This window comes from Phocoena phocoena, chromosome 16, assembly GCF_963924675.1.
Source record: "Phocoena phocoena chromosome 16, mPhoPho1.1, whole genome shotgun sequence".
In the NCBI taxonomy this organism is placed as follows: Eukaryota; Metazoa; Chordata; class Mammalia; order Artiodactyla; family Phocoenidae; genus Phocoena; species Phocoena phocoena.
The window spans coordinates 26,964,085-26,981,485 of record NC_089234.1 but is presented as its reverse complement, the minus strand read 5'-3'; the positions used below and the strand labels follow the sequence as shown (position 1 = coordinate 26,981,485).

At 37.5% G+C, this 17,401-nt stretch overlaps 1 protein-coding gene across 1 annotated transcript in view; it reads left to right on the top strand.

Annotated features, from left to right (window-relative positions):
- The window catches only part of BTRC (beta-transducin repeat containing E3 ubiquitin protein ligase), a 180,056-nt gene that overhangs the window by 110,047 nt on the left and 52,608 nt on the right, over nucleotides 1–17,401 (top strand). The window contains exon 3 of the mRNA XM_065894007.1: nucleotides 2,523–2,612. Within this exon, the coding sequence (XP_065750079.1) occupies nucleotides 2,523–2,612 (90 nt within the window). The remainder of the gene's footprint in view (nucleotides 1–2,522; nucleotides 2,613–17,401) is intronic.

Here is a 17,401-nt window from a genome sequence, read left to right as displayed (position 1 = left end):
AATAATGTATAACCTCAATCTGATCATGAGAAAACATGAGACAAACCCAAACAAAGGGACATTCTGTAGATTAATCAGTACTCTTCAGAAGTGTCAGAATCGTGAAAGACAAGCAAAGACTGAGGAATTGTCACAGGTTAGAGGAAACTAAGGATACACAGCAACTAAATGCAATGTGGGATCTTGGATTAGATCCTGAACAGAGAAAGGATGTTAGTGGAAAAACTGGTGAAACTCAAATAAGTTCTTAACTTTATATTGTACCAAAGTTAATTCCTTAGTTTTGATAAATGTTCTGTGGTTGTGTAAGACATCAACATAAAGGGAAGCTGGGGGATTTCCCTGGTGGTCCAGTGGTTAAGAGTCCAGCTTCCAATGCAGGGGACGCGGGCTCGATCCCTGGTGGGGGAACTAAGATCCCACATGCTGCAGGGCAACTAAGCCCATGCACTGCAACTATTGAGCAAGCCCACGTCCTGTAACTAAAGAGCCCACGCGCTGCAACTACAGAGCCCGTATGCCACAACTAGAGAGGAGCCCGTGCACCACAACTAGAGAGGAGCCTGTGCACTGCAACGAAAGATCCCATGTGCCACAGCTAAGACCCGATGCAGACAAAAATAATAAATAAATAAATATTTTTAAAAGCATAAAGGAAAGCTGGGGAAGGGTATACAGGAACTCATATCTATTTTTGCAACTATTCTGTAAATCTAGAATTTTAAAAACTTGATTCTTTCCTATTATTGGTTATAAGAGATCGCCCACGTCTTAAGATTTTTCTCTTTAATTTCAACACACATATTTATAAAAATAGTTCTCAAAGAGTGTTCTTAGACCAGCATCATTAACATCAGCTGGGGACTTGTTAAAAATGCAGATTCTCAGAAGCTCTGGGGATGGGACCCAGCGATCTGTGTTTTAACAAGCCCAGATGATTCTGACATGCACTATTGTTTGAGAGCTGTTACATGTACTATCAGTAAAAACTTAAGACTAAAAGGAAACATTTTAATTAATATATTGGCAAGTTTGATTACAATAAAGTATAACCAGTGTTTTTTTTAAATTGTGGTAAAATACATGTAACATAACATTTACCATCTTAACTATTCTTAAACATACAGTTCATGATATTAAATACATTCACATTGTTGTGTAATAGTCACCACCATTCATCCGCATAACTCTTTTTTAAAAATTTTTTAAAATTTTATTTTTGGCTGCATTGGGTCTTTGTTGCTGCGCGCGGGCTTTTCTCTAGTTGCGGCGAGCCGGGGCTACTCTGTTGCGGTGCGTGGGCTTCTCATTGCCGTGGCTTCTCTTGTTGCCAAGCACAGGCTCTAGGCACGTGGGCTTCAGTAGTTGTGGCTCACGGGCTCTAGAGCGCAGGCTCAGTAGTTGTGGCACACTGGCTTAGTTGCTCCACGGCATGTGGGATCTTCCCGGACCAGGGCTCGAACCCATGTCCCCTACATTGGCAGGCGGATTCTTAACCACTGCGCCACCAGGGAAGTTCTATCCACATAACTCTTAACGTCTTGTAAAACTGAAACTCTGTACTCATTAAACAGTAACTCCCTATTCCCCACTTCTCCCAGCCCCTGGCAGCCACCATTCTATTTTATGTTTTGACTATCTAAGTGGAATCATACAGTGTTTGTCTTTTTGTGACTGGCTTATTTCACATAGCATACTGTCCTTAGGTTTCATCCATGTTGCAGTATATGTTAGAACTTCTTTCCTTTTTAAGGCTGGATACCATTCTACTGTATGTATATACCACATTCAGATGAATGCTTATCCATTCATCTGTCAGTGGACACTTGGGTTGCTTCCACATTTTAGCTATTGTGGATAATGCTGCTATGAACATGGATGTACAAGTATCTCATCAAGACTCTGTTTTCAGTTCTTTTGGGTATATACCCAGAATTGGAATTGCTGGATCATATGGTAATTCTATTTTTAATTTTTTTGAGGAACCGCCACTATACTGTTTTCCACAATGGCTGTACCATTTTACATTCCCACTAACAGTGCACAAGGGTTCAAATTTCTCCACAGTTTCACCAACACTTGTTTTCTGGTTTTGTTTTGTTTTTTTAATAGTAACCATCCTAATGGGTGTAAGGTGGTATCTTATGTAGTTTTGATTTGCATTCCTCTCATGATTAGTCATGTTTGAGCATCTTTTCATGTGCTTTTTAGCCATTTGCATATCTTCTTGGATAACCTCTGTTCACGTCCTTTGCCCATTTTTGAATAACTGACACCCCTACCTTTCGTATATACAGTAAAGTTACTGCTGCTTACATACTTGTTCATGGGCACATCAGTGGCACTTTTGGGCTCTCACTTTCTTTACTTCTCCCTGTCTACCTTGTCCCGCAGCTCCCATAAATCTGGTATTTACACATAGGATCTATTTGTGTGCTGATTTTGAGAAATAAGGCAGAATTTGAAAACTACACGACAGTATTTCAGTATTTAAACCTATTTCCAAAAAATTCTCTTTACAGACCTACAACAGCTGTGCCAGACTCTGCTTAAATCAAGAGACAGTATGTCTAGCAAGCACTGCTATGAAGACTGAAAATTGTGTGGCCAAAGTGAGTAATATTACACATCAATATGTATTATACCACATGATAATAATGGTTTATCTATAGACATCTTTACTCAGTATTGCTATTAAAGACTATTATAGGATTTTAAAATATTTATTTATTTCATTTTTATTTATTTGGCTGCGCTGGGTCTTAGTTGCAGCATATGGGATCTTTGTTTTGTTTTTTGTTTGTTTGTTTGTTTTTTTGCTGTACGCAGGCCTCTCACTGTTGTGGCCTCTCCCGTTGGTGGAGCACAGGCTCCGGACGCACAGGCTTAGCGGCCATGGCTCACGGGCCTAGCGGCTCCACAGCATGTGGGATCTTCCTGGACCGGGGCACGAACCCGTGTCCCCTGCATCGGCAGGCAGACTCAACCACTGCGCCACCAGGGAAGCCCCATACAAGCTTTTTATCTTTAGTTGGGCATGCAGGATTTAGTCCCCTAACCAGGGATTGAACCCAGGCCCCCTGCATTGGGAGCACAGAGTCTTAACGGCTGGACCACCAGGGAAGTTCCTATTATAGGATTTTTAAAAAGAATGTAGGAGGCATCATTTTATCCAAAGCAGATTGCAAGTTGGAGTTTCTTTCTCATCAGTTGCAGCAGAATTTTTTGATTATGTGTTCTGGTCACACTTTAGTCTAATTCACATTTGTTGCTTGACACTAATTATGGATTATTACAGATAAGATTTGTGTGGGACTTCCCTGGCCGTCCAGTGGTTAAGACTCCTTGCTTCCACTGCAGGGGACACGGGTTCGATACCCGGTTGGGGAACTAAAGATCCTGTGTGGCGCGGCCCAAAAAAAAAGATTTGTATAAAAAAATATACAGTTATTCTCATAAGTTTGGTGGTGGTTTTAAAATGTAATAAGTATAGAGTACACCATTGTAGGATTGAGAAATATGCTATAGAAAATCCAATTATTATATCACTATTATTATTTATTGAGCAGCTATTGATAAAAATACCGCTTTTGGTGATCTTGATCTAACTGGACAAGTATGTTTAATCACGCATATGGAGCTTCTTGTTTCTTATGTATAAATGTGTGCCATATCTATAGCCTAAATACAAAAATAATCTTATGTATTAGAGATCTTACAATCTAATAATTGTATCAACTATGCCTCACGTTTTCTATCTCTAATTACTCAGGAACTTCGACTGAAATTTAGATTTCAGCCGTTTAAATTATTCCAGGAGTAAGCAAAAGTACAGTACGGGCTCTGTTTCTAGACTTCTACTCTGCATATCTGCAAAATTACTGCCTTTTATAGTTATTCAGGGATTTGTCACTTTTACAACATTCCCAACTTTAACTAGTTTAATCTATTGTCTAATCTAGTGTTTAATCTATACACTCAGGGTCTCTGTTACTGTTATTATTAGAGCCAGGTCGGTATCATGTGTTTTCAAAAATCAAGGAACAGCAATTTTTTTTTTTTTTTTTTTTTTTTTTGCGGTACGCGGGCCTCTCACTGTTGTGGCCTCTCCTGTTGCGGAGCACAGGCTCCGGACGCGCAGGCTCAGCGGCCATGGCTCATGGGCCCAGCCGCTCCGCGGCATGTGGGATCTTCCTGGACCGGGGCATGAACCTGTGTCCCCTGCATCGGCAGGCGGACTCTCAACCACTGCGCCACCAGGGGAGCCCCAGCAGCAATATTTTTTATTTTGTTTTATTTCTTAAAACATGAAGTAGTTTCAGTTGATAAAGGACATACTTTATCAACTGAAAATATATCATACAAAATAGAACCATTGGAAATGATCCATATAAGAAATGTCGGAATTCATTAAAAGTTATAGTGAAAAAAGGTAGAGTTAATCAGTTCAGTTCTTAAATTAGAATGTCTTAATAATTTACTGCAAAATATGAATATTATAAATTAACGTGTATTTATTTTTCAGTCATACAGTCACAACTAGCCAAGTGCTGATTGACCCTATTTTTTATCTAGCATTTGTACATTGAGGAGACCAATAATTTGGGCCTTTGAAAATAATCTTTTTCCTTTTTGGCCATGCTGTTCTCAGTTTCATCACAAGTGGGTGACTTCTGGCTAAACAAGGTAAAATCTTAGCATGAGCACCGATCCAAGGACAGGGTGACGATTTTAATGAGTTACATTGAGAGCTGGCCAAGTGAGCATCTGTTCCTTTTGTTTCTCAATACTTTGTAAGCCAGGATCTCTAAGCTACATGGCTATGTTGGTGTATGTCTGTATGATGGTTTTATTTTTTCCTCTCCTACCTTCTACTTTAGCGGTGCATGGTTAGAAATCTTGTGGCATCTGGCACAATGGTATAATTTCTTCTATGCTCTTGAGTGAGGAAATAAATTTGCTCATTGCTGCTGTTTCCGTTGCTCTCAAATGGTGACCCTCTCATCCCATTCTTGCTTATTTTAGCATTATTCTGCCACCTATATCCTTTCATCATCTCCTTAAACACCCTAATTTAATAATGATTTCTATCATTTCCTAGTTTAGGAACCCACCTAACTTTCTGATTCCTTTTATTGGCCCATCTTCATCTTCTGGTTCATTGCTTCAGATCTGAGCCAAATAATCAGTTGGTCAATGGCAAATAAAAACATGTAGCTGAAAATTCTCTTTCTTGCAACAGTCTCCAGTGAAGTGCCAATAACATAGGAATAGGAAGAATTTTCCCTTTTTTATTTACATATGTTATGTGTATCTCATGATTCTGTGCTGCTTCTACTGGCCTCATTTACTGCTTGCCCTTTGAAAAGTAATGACTTGCCATTATTTTTGTAGGTCTGTAAGCTTGTCCCTATTTCATGCTCTTCACCTTTAGCCCTTAACTGGATAGTTTCACCTGCTATACTTGATATGGCTGCATTGGTTTTTAACTTGGTACAAGTATGTGTTGTTGATTCAGATTGTGCTCCAAAGTGGCCTTGAATGTCCACCTCCATGGGGAGCCGCTATAATATGGTGATATCAACCATTTTGGTCCTCTAGTTCAAAACAACTAATTCTGATAGGTGTGACTTTGGTTTGGGTGGAGATGGTAATTAAAGTCTAAGACCTTATTATTGAAAACTGTTTATATAAGACATTAATACCAGTTAGTCCCTTTAAAAACAGCAATCCTGTTATGTTTGGACCCCTATAATATATTGTATGTGACTTCTTTGCCAGAGATATCTTAAAATAAATGTTTTATAATAGGTGTATGAAAAGAGACCCTTAGTCCTCTTTAGAATACAAGAAGACAAAGTTGTAAGGCAAACTACAGCCACCCTTGGTTAATAATCTTCTGAATCTCTGACTTGAAGAATGAGTCTTAAGAAAATATTTTAAAATAAAAATGGAGGAAGGGTCATTTTATAGTATAACTTAATCCAAGTAATATTTGGAGGCATTGAGATGTTTTTTATTTCTTCCAAAGCCTTCCTTCTTACTAATTATAGCCCTGTAGTTCATGAGGTTTGTGTTTGGAACATGATAAGCTCTGTGTTTATTGTAGCTTTAAATGGACAGTCATTATTGACCTCCAATTTAATCTTTAAAATCAATAATCATGTTGTACCTAATTGTCAACCTTCATAATGTTTTTTAATTGGTAAAGAAAGCTTACTGGAAAAATAAAGAGCATTAATTTTTGTTATATTTTTATTGACTTCAAGTATTATTGAAAATTTTTGTTTTCAGGCTTTTCCCTAATTTACCCTTACACACACACATACACATACAGTTAAAACTGAGTTGTTTTCGAACACATCTGCCTAGATTCCTGCCTCGGTCGGAGAAGTTCTGCCTCTTTATATTTAGAAAATAAACCCCTTCCATAGTCCTTTGTAGATGTGTTCTGTATTGTAGTTGTTGTTGTTATTGTTTTTACTTTAGACTAATAATCTTTTTGCAACTGAGACAGAAAAATGTGATGTTCCTTTCCACTCACTCCAGATTTTGATAGAAGACTTGTTTTATTTATTTCCAAAATTATATCCGCAGGAAACAAGCTGTTTAAATTCAGATTATGCTGAAGCAAAATGGTCCTGGTATGAGAAGCAACGTGCTGTTTTACGAGCACAGAGTCCCCTTTCTCATAACTGATTGATAGTAAATATTTTCCTGAAGAATTATTGCCAACCATGAACAGTGCAACTGTTTCACTTTTTTCCTGTGCTACTTGCTGTACCAGCCATTGTCGGTAATTAAGATCTACAATTCACAATGCAGACGTTTGCACTTCCTCTGGGTCTGTGCTATTTATAAGGCATTTCAGCTGTTCAGAGTTTCTTTTGAGTTTTAAACTACGTGTTAACAGACTTCTTTAATATACTGTTCCACAAGTAGCATGTCAGATGGTCCATTCTGCACACAAGCTTCTCTGTTGGGTCTAAAGAATAGCTTTGTGGAGAATATATTAAGATTTAACCATATCATTGAGGCTGATGTGGTTGGAAAAACTGAAGTATAATGTTTTATACATTAGGCTTATTGCTGTATTAAAGGAGGCAGGAATTAAGTTCAGAAGTAATGTTTTTTCTTCCATCTTTAAATATTTATATGAATTAGTGAATGTTAATGGGGATTACAGAGAGGTTCTGAGAAATACTAGTACAGTGACTTTTCCAAGCTCACTTTGAAGTAATAATAGAATCAAGAATCCTCATTATAGACAACAGTTTGTATGTTTGTCAGATTAAGGATATGAGAATACATAACCTTCTAGATGTGCATGATATTTAAGAATACAAACATGGGGCACCAAAATGGATCAGCAGATTGACTGCACATTTGTTGTGTAATCAGCTTCAGGAACCCTAAGTAGCATATGCCACTGGAGGGGAAAGTGTAAATAGGAATCCTGGTCTGTATTAAAATTGGTAAAATTCAAAGTCATTTTCAACCATTTCAGCAAAGTTAATTAAAAAAAAAAAGTTAGGACCCCGGTGAGAATCTTCATGAATTATAGTCTAGATTCACAGTAAATACTTGCACAGTCTCCTTGCTACCTGCTCTCATTGTTAAACATACAAGAAAAAGAAACTGAAAGCTGTTAACAAAATACGTTAAACTTTTGCCCTGAATGGGGATCAGACTGACTGTTTTTAAGTCTGAAGTCAGAGGCGTTGATTCTGCACATTGGCCGCCAGCATCTTCCAGCAGAGCAGATCTGTGGAGAAAGGCAGGACACAGGTTCGGTGCTGATTTCTTGATGGCTCCTTGAATAGACAGAGCTTATAACAAAGACTTTCCAAGGCAGTTTTATTTGCCAAAACCTAAAACTTTCTGTAGTTCTTTTGAACTACAGTGTTTCTGTAAACTTTTTCCCTTCAGTGAACTCTTTATGAGCCTTTTTTTAGATAGCAGCAGTGGTTCAACTGTTGGGAACCACTGATATATCTGACTGAGGTGCTTCAAGATGCTAGAACCTATTCACATTTCTATCTAGCCAGGGAGCTAATAAGATTGAGTTTGTCTTTGTGGGTTGATCTAGATTAGCATGAGATGAGCCCATTGTCTCCCTCAGTGAAAAAGGAAAGGTTGGGAGAGAGTGGGATGAAGGAAGAAAGTTTTTCATGAAGAACTGACCGCAGTATTGCCTGCTGATGCATGTCGGATAACCCACACCAAGAGATCACATGGCTTCTCCAAAAGTCAAACGATCAATTCGCCTCGTTTTGGCTCTGTACTTAATGCACAAACAGTGCGATCTGCGGGGCTGTAATTGCATTGTTAGGGCCAAGGAACAAGCCTGTGCCTTTTCAGCAGACAGCTGGCAGGGAGAGAGGCATGTTGTTAGGAAAGAGAGAGGCAAGGCAAATAAAATTACTGCTAACGCTCAGAGATCGGCAGGAGTCCTACTTGCCTAATCTTACCGGTGGGAGCAAGCGGCTGTTGTAATCCAATTATAGCAGCATAAGCAATTTGTTAGACACTCCGCATAATGTAACAATTTCCCAATAAACTCTGACTTGTAATAACGTCGGCAAGAGTCCGCATAAATCTGCCCGAATGGTGGGGGCTGGAGCGTTAGGCTGGGGGATTGTAATTGGCGCCATCAGCACGTTTTGCGGAGTGCAGTATGGTGCAGTCTTTAGTGCAGGAATTTTAAGGAGAAAAGCGTGGCACACGTTTCTTAGAAAAAGAAAAGTAGCCATTAAAGGGGGAGCAGCAAGAAGGGCATATTTTTGCCTTCATATTACCTAGGAATCTTAGTATAGAAAGAAAACAGGAGGAAGCCATGTTTCCTTCTAATACTAAAAAGGGGAATGGGGGTAGAATGTGTGGATTAAATTCCTTTATTTAAAAGGCATCAGTTTCCATTATTTATACCCTCCTTCTCCAGCCCCCCAAAATGCTGTTCAGGCAGCATTTAGCTAACATTTTTACAAAATGTTCTCAGCTAGGCAAGCCTAGAAATGCCAAATTAACATATATTTTCTTCTAGAGTTTAGCATTTTCTTTACAACAGGAAAATATATTTTCTTTGTGCCCAGGACAAATCTTTTAAAGATATTATCTCATTGACTATCAAACCTTTGTGTAGAATTCTGTCTTCTGCTTTAAGAAACCGTCTCTTACTGAAGGGTTTAAAACCCAGATTGTTTGCTTAGCTGGCTTTATTATGCTTCTTATTTTCCAATTCTGAAATATATTGTGAATTTCTGTGATACTAGGATTAATAATCCTTCTTGTTGATCACTTACATTGTATAAGAATACAGTTTTGGGGCTTCCCTGGTGGCGCAGTGGTTGAGAGTCCGCCTGCCGACGCAGGGGACACGGGTTCGTGCCCCGGTCCGGGAAGATCCCACATGCCGTGGAGTGGCTGGGCCCGTGAGCCATGGCCGCTGAGCCTGCGCGTCCAGAGCCTGTGCTCTGCAACGGGAGAGGCCACAACAGTGAGAGGCCCACGTACCGCCAAAAAAAAAAAAAAAAAGGCTACAGTTTTTATTATTTAAACCTATACCTATATAATCATTATAGAAACCATTTTGATTCCTAAGTCATAAAATTGCTGCTTTAGAAAAATATTTGTTGTTGTGTTGTGCAAAATAGAACCTCCGTTATTTATTGATTGATTAGCATTTGTAGTCACAGAATAGAGTTTCTTATTATATAGGGTATAGGAGGTGAAGAGTGCTCACATATTCGAGTTAATAGACAGATTTTCATGCTACTGTGTGTGTATTAAATGTTATCTACTTACGCCAACCCAACTGTTCATTGTTGTTAATTTGTGTCAAAACCAAGCTTTTAAAATAAGGACAGGATTCTTCAAAATACCGTGTTGCTGTGGGTATTATTACAATAAATATTTACTTTCAGTATAAACATTTCCTTCTACTGAAGCAAATGCTGCCTTGTTTGACTGGAGCTACATCAATAATCTACAGTGCCTCTAATAAAGCCACTCAGTGTCTGGGTTTAACTAATGGCTGATTTTCATGGCTTTGACAGTGAGCTGTGTGCGTTATTTTCTCCTGATATTGTAAAAATAATGAGAGCAAATTAGAACAATCAGTTTACACAGATAGCTCCTGATTGGAGGCGATGGGCAATATGGTAGCAGGTAATCCATCTTCGGGCTCCTGTCACATTAACTTCAGCAGTGTGAAAAGATCAGGTGGGGTAAGCAGGGATCCTGCCCAATCGGAACACTGAAATTAATGAGAAGAGCATTGTTCTGTGATCAACCTTTTAATTAGCAAGACTGGAAATGTTGGGAGTGATGAAGGCAACACCACAGCTGCACAATGCCAGGCACAGTTCCTTAAAAGGGAATGAAAAAGAAAAACCTTTGGGTTTCACATCATACTTTGTTGCTGTATACAGGCATTTTGTTTCCACTCTAGAGCTGGTTTACAGACTTTAAGAAGTACTGCCTATACACTTGAAACTAATATAGTGTTATATTGCCAGTTTTACTTCAATTGAAAGAAAGAAAGAAATACTACCTACTTTCCAAAGTATTGTCACAGATATGGTTGATGTATTAATGATCTGTAGACAGTAATTCTATCAAGGGTCATTTAGAACTTTACAGTTTCTTTGGCATTGCGCTCTGGGTTTTAACCTTTGATTTTTTTAAAAATCAGGTAACCAGAGAAATTAAAATTTTAAAAGGTCTGCCTTCTCAGCCTCCTACCACCCCACCCCTCCAATATAGAGTTTTCCTTGCAAGTAGCATGCGAGTTTTCTGGTTTGGAGGACTTCTGTCACTGAATTATTCAAAAGAGGACCCTAATGCAGGCAGTAAGCTATGGCATATTTAAGTTCTGTTCCTTTCCTGATTCTGTTTATTAGGAAATTCACTATTTGGTTTTTTTTCCGTATGTCATTGACTTCTGTATGTGGGGGACTGTGTTATTTCAGTTTATATAATTGAGAATTGACTATCAATGAATGGTGTTTATAGGAGGAAGAGGGGGGAAAATCTATGCAGTAGCTGAGACTAAGGGCTGGTTCATCCACTTAAAGCTCAGTTATACTAAAATTGTAACCATGTTAATCATCCCTGAAATATTGGAAAATATGGTATTAGGCTGTGGAAGACATTAATGAGCCAAATTTTCTCCACCAAATCAGTGCCTGTTTTCTTGGCCACCTTTGACAGGCTTTGACTATGGGAAGGTATATGAGGCCACCAGGATTTGCAGTATTTTAGAGTTTATATCTTAAGTTTAGTGGCTTACTCTCTTAGTGACAGTTCCAGAAGCCTGGGCTCATAAGCTCTCCATAAATAAGTATGTTCTTAGTCATATGGTATAAATAGATCACTTACAAAGCTTGTGAAACCTGAGCTCTCCTTTTGAACCTTTCAGTACCCATGAGCTCAGGATTCATACATGTAAAATTTTATTCTTGTGTCGTGAGTTCAGCTTCTTGTAAGGCAAATGAGCTATGAATTTAAATGTTCTCTATACCAAGTTTCTACAAAAATAAAATTGTGTTTTTCCATTTTCCTGTGATTCTGGAATTCCATCTGACTTATCTTGCCAGTATTTGTTCTTGTTGTTAGAGCTCTTTTCCAGTAAGATTTGTTTCTTAAGATGAGTGTTAAAATAGATGTTTCTTTTTTTGAGGACATCTTTTTTGTTTGTTTATAATAGTAATAACAGAAATGTCTAACTGGCTGAATGACCAAGAAACTCCCTTTTAATTTCCTAACAGAGCTAGAGTTGCCAAGTCACCTTAAATTCTACTAATCCAAAATCTCATCAGTAGGGTTCACTTTAGAGAAATTTTCATTAGTCTAGTCCTTTGGATCTCACCTAACACACCCTTATTTAAAGTTCTTATGTATGGAACCAGTTTTATCTCTGAGGATGTGATAATCTTTTCTAAGTTCCTCATCCTCCTCATTTATTAGTTTGGGGTATATTCCTATACAAGGAATTTTTAAAGGTCCATTTTCTTTCTCTTGTAACTTCAGGATGGAAGATATTTATTTTTACTTTTGTACTACTCAAAAGTTTGAGGAGGAGAGAGAGAATATGTTAATATTTATTAAGCCCCTGTGTTTAGGCACTTTTGTGCTAGCTATGTTGTCTGTTTCAACCTGATGAGATGGATGATACTATCCCTATTTTACAGATAAGGAACCTGAAGCTTAGAGAAATTAAAACTTTTCACATATCTAAGCTGTAGAGTTTTTTTTTTTTTTTTTTTTTTTTTTTTTTGCGGGTACGCGGGCCTCTCACTGCTGTGGCCTCTCCCGTTGTGGAGCACAGGCTCCAGACGGGCAGGCTCAGCGGCCATGGCTCACGGGCCCAGCCACTCCGCGACATGTGGGATCCTCCCAGACCGGGGCACGAACCCGTGTCCCCTGCATCGGCAGGCGGACTCCCAACCACTGCGCCACCAGGGAAGCCCTAAGCTGTAGAGTTTTGAGTCATCTCTCTGACTTCAGAGTCCTTGCTCTACTGCATACGGGTTGATTTTTAAGTAGTATTTGGAGGCCCTGTGTATCTCTTCTGTTATACTTGGTCTAACACTACAAAGCACCTATAGCTTTTCAACATTTGATTTATATAGAACATTTGACATCTAGCAAATATTATTTCTTCATCTCCCCCATCCCCCCACCCCTTACTGCTTGTAAAATATCTTGTTCTGCCTGAACTGTGGCAAGACTGTTTCCAGAAAATTTAACTAACTGCGTTAAATACTCTGGGTTACCTAGTCAATAATTCTATGCAATTTTAAATGCTTACTCAATAATAATCACCTACCTTGTAAACATAGATCTTTAAAGGATTGAAGATGACCTCATGTCATTGGACTTATTATGAGTATGGTAACACCTTAGTATGAGTCCAGTACAATTCGTTCAAGGTGGTAACCTTACCTTAGTAATTGTTTTAGAAATTGTTTTGGAATACAAATCTCCTTTGAATTGCTGTATCAGGATTTACAGTGTAAGCATATATTGGCAGTCCTTTTATACCAAAAACTTATTTTTCCTGGTTAAACTTGGTAATTAGTTTTATCAGTTAAAACAAAAAAATGTCCCTTAGGGCTTCAAAGCCCAGGCTCTGTCTGATTACACTTTAGTAAATATTTTTTGTAAGTATGCATGCTTTTAAATAGTTTGGTGATTGTAAAGACATGATGAGGGTATCAGAATTAATAGATGGACCTTGAATCCCCTGTTTCAGACAGGAAAGAGGAGGATTGGGACAGGAGTGAGTAATTAAGAAACAGGTTGATCAAAAGCAAATGAAAACAAAAAGCAAATAAACATGAATATTATTCTGTGGTGTGTGTGTGTGTGTGTGTGTGTGTAAAATCTCCCTGGATATTCTCTAATGGAAAGAATAGAAATTTTTGATAGTTACAGTTGACATATAAATATATGTAAGAAGCACTTGGTCACATGGAGCACTAAGACCACGACAAACAGAAAATTTTAAGTATTTCTAGAAGAATGACCATAAGTTTAATTATGCTTTATACCTCAGACATCACTTCTTTAACTTTAGCCACATTTTCTTGGAATATCTAATAGCATAAGAAATTTAATTATAAAGATTAAAAAAACAAAAAACTTTGGAGCAAGCCTAAAGGGAAATACAGAGAGAAAACCATGTTTAAAAAGAGATGGTTCCTACAGTGTTAACTATGGAGTGTGTAGCGTGACTCTGTAATGGAATATCATGGCAGGGGGTATAATACTGTAAATAAGATGAATATGCCACTTGTGGATTAATGGGCAACCTAAAGAGTGGCTTTATTTACATCTATGTGTGAGGTTCATTTCCAGTTTGTGTATTTTTTCTTATTCTTGTAATTGGAGTACTTAAAACCTGATGGTTTAATTAGGAAACTTAAAATCAGTTTCCTTGAATCTTAATATGTGTGGGGTTTTGTTTTGGTTTGGGGTTTTTTTGGGGGAAAGGGGGTAGGATTAGTATAATGTCATTTTTGACTTTAAAATTGATCGGTTGAAGGAGTTTTCTTTTTTTCCTCTAGGTAATACTTAAGGAGAAGAGGTGGGTTCTGAATATAAGTCCAAGAAATACAACTACTTTTTATATTTTACGTTTTGATAGGGAATAGGTGTAGACATCACATTATAGATTATAGTAGATTCCATTTGCGGTGATAAAAGGATATGGGATGCTTTTCAAAGGTTTGAGTACTGAGTAATGTAAACTTGAATACTTCTAGCCTGGGACACTGTAGGAGCCACTATCTCAACATTATAACATGAGAACATGCAATAAGAGTAGATTCTAAGTGAGAGTTTTATATAACTTATTTTTTTTTAATTTATTGAAGTATAGTTGATTTACTGTTTTGTGTTAATTTCTGCTGTATAGCAAAGTGTTTCAGTTATACATAAATATACATTCTTTTTCATATTCTTTTCCATTATGGTTTATCACAAGATATTGAATACAGTTCCCTGTGCTATACAGTAGGACCTTGTTGTTTATCCAATTCTATATATAATAGTTTGCTTATATAACTAATTTTTTACGCAGCTGTTAAGGTTGCTATTGGTTTCCACTTAATGCTATTATTTAGTGCTCTTGAAATTTCAAATTTTGAGATTTAGACTATTTTTTACTCCCTGTTTTCTCCCTCAATTGAAAATGTGTGGTAAAAGTTACCTATAAAGGGCAAATTATATGCAAAACTAAATTGCCTTCATTGTAGAGTCTGAATAGGACTGATTTTCACTTGCAGAAGGTAGATTCTCAAATTATATTTGTTGGGTCTGATATATATTATTTAAAGTATTAAAATCCAGAGATTGTGTCATCAAATTATACAGCATTTGTGCACCATTATTTATTGAATGTTTACAATGTGCCAGACACTAAGGGTTAAATATACATTCTCACTTAAATCCCCACAACAATCTCATTAAGCATACAACCCCATTTTATATATAGATTAACCAGAACTCAGAGAGATCAAGCAATTTGCCCAAGGTATGTTGCAGAACTAGAATTTGAACCCAGACTGTCTGACCCCATGGCCATGTGTTTTCTTTTTTTTTTTTTTTTTTTTTTAACATCTTTATTGGGGTATAATTGCTTTACAATGGTGTGTTAGTTTCTGCTTTACAACAAAGTGAATCAGCTATACATATACATATGTTCCCATATGTCTTCCCTCTTGCGTCTCCCTCCCTCCCACTCTCCCCATCCCACCCTTCCAGGCTGTTCCAAAGCACCGAGCTAATATCCCTGTGCCTTGCGGCTGCTTCCCCCCAGCTATCTACCTTACTACGTTTGTTAGTGTGTATATGTCCATGACTCTCTCTCGCCCTGTCAAAACTCACCCTTCCCCCTCCCCATATCCTTAAGTCCGTTCTCCAGTAGGTCTGCGTCTTTATTCCTATCTTACCCCTAGGTTCTTCATGACATTTTTTTCCCTTAAATTCCATATATATGTGTTAGCATACGGTATTTGTCTTTTTCTTTCTGACTTACTTCACTCTGTATGACAGATTCTAGGTCTATCCATCTCATTACAAATAGCTCAATTTCATTTCTTTTTAAGGCTGAGTAATATTCCATTGTGTATATGTATGGCCATGTGTTTTCAATCATTGTGTTTTGTGAATTTTAGTACATAGAAATTAGGGCAGATGTAGCAAATGTGAGGGGATTATCTAAAAAGTTCTCTATGGTGCCTATTAAATGTTAACAATTTATTAACAAATAGCCATGATTTGGAAAACACAGAAGTATGCAAATTGGTTATATAAAATCATGATACAGTAATACATTTTAGGTTTGTGTTCTCCTCTTACACTTATAGTATTTTCCTTTTCAGCATTCTATATGAGATGATAAAAATTAAAAATACCTCAATTAGCAACCACAAAAAAGTAAAACTGTTAATTGAACCTTGTAATCTCCTCTTACTGTCTGTTAGGCTTTTCTTTTTAGGCTTTGATTGTGTGTAATAAAACTGTTGCTTAATTAATGCCAGAATTCTGAAGTCTTTGGATGCCACAAAAGAGAGTGAAGTGGAGAAACCAAGAGGCAGCATCGAATAGCTTTTCTGTTGTGTTAATTTAGATCTGTCATTCTTGTTCTAGTTCATGATATATGGCTCCCAGTAGATACTAGGTGAATTAAAAGAGAAGCAAGTAGTGGATCCTGTCTCAGGAAAAACACAAATGATTGAAGCTCTCAGTAGCTTAATGAATAACTGTTTTCGGATAATATTTCACCCCTAGTTTGAGCTGCCCTTGGAATGAATGTGGCTGTGTTAATGTGACCAGCAGACATAATGCAAAACCAAACCAATTGGTAACTTGGCATTATGGCTTTGTGGTATGTGCAGGAGCGATCCAGTACTAATGTCCATGCCGCACTGTCTTTGGCAGAGTGGTGCTTGTGTGTAACCAGAGCATGAGAGAGGAAGTCATCCTGACTTGTATTAATCTCCATTTAGAATGCTAAAAAAAAAAAATTTCCCTTGGAAATTGTTAAAGTTTCCTGTAATTGTGGACACACTTTTTGAGGGATCTATATGCTAAGAAAAGGTTGATAGGAAATGTTTGTTCCTTATAATAGTTCAAAAAATGTTTCTTTAGAATGCAGAATAATGAAGAACACATAATAGTCTTAGCTAAAATGAATTTATTTTTTAAGGTGGTTCTTTATATTCTCTTCTTTTTCATTCTCCTTGATTCAAGGGACTTATTAATTAGCTGGCTTTATATTTGTATTTTAACAAGAGTGTTGAAAAGCAGTGTTTCTTTCAGAGAGGGGAAGATTTGAAACCCAACAATGAAAAACGAAGCCCCTTTTATTTCTGGCTGCATTCTCAGATAGTGTGTATTATAATCATTGAACTTTTAGAGACTGCTCAAATGCTGCCTGAAATGTGTAGGATTACAACTTTATAACTAAATTATACTTTCTGGCATATCCAAATGTGAAACAGACATTGCTGAGTGGAAGCACTGATGACATAATTTCCATTGGTTAAGGTGTCAGTGGAGAAGGGAGTTTACAAGCATGGGCAAAGAATACAGGCTAATTTGAATAGGTCGCTATTGTCCAGGGGGTTATTTAATGCTAATAAATACTTGTTTTAGAATGGATGGAACTAGGTTAAGTGTTACAGCCAAACCTTCCTCTTCTCCACGGAAGAGCAAGGTTCTCCTAACACTGACCTACTTTGCTCTTGTGTGGTATATAGGTACAGTATATAGGTATGAAGCCATGAAGAGAAAAATTGATGAAGATCAGAAGAATTTTTAGTAGGAAGTGCTTGGTAGCATGCTTCTTTGTTGGTGAGACATAATGTTGCCACAAATCATGAATAAATGTTCC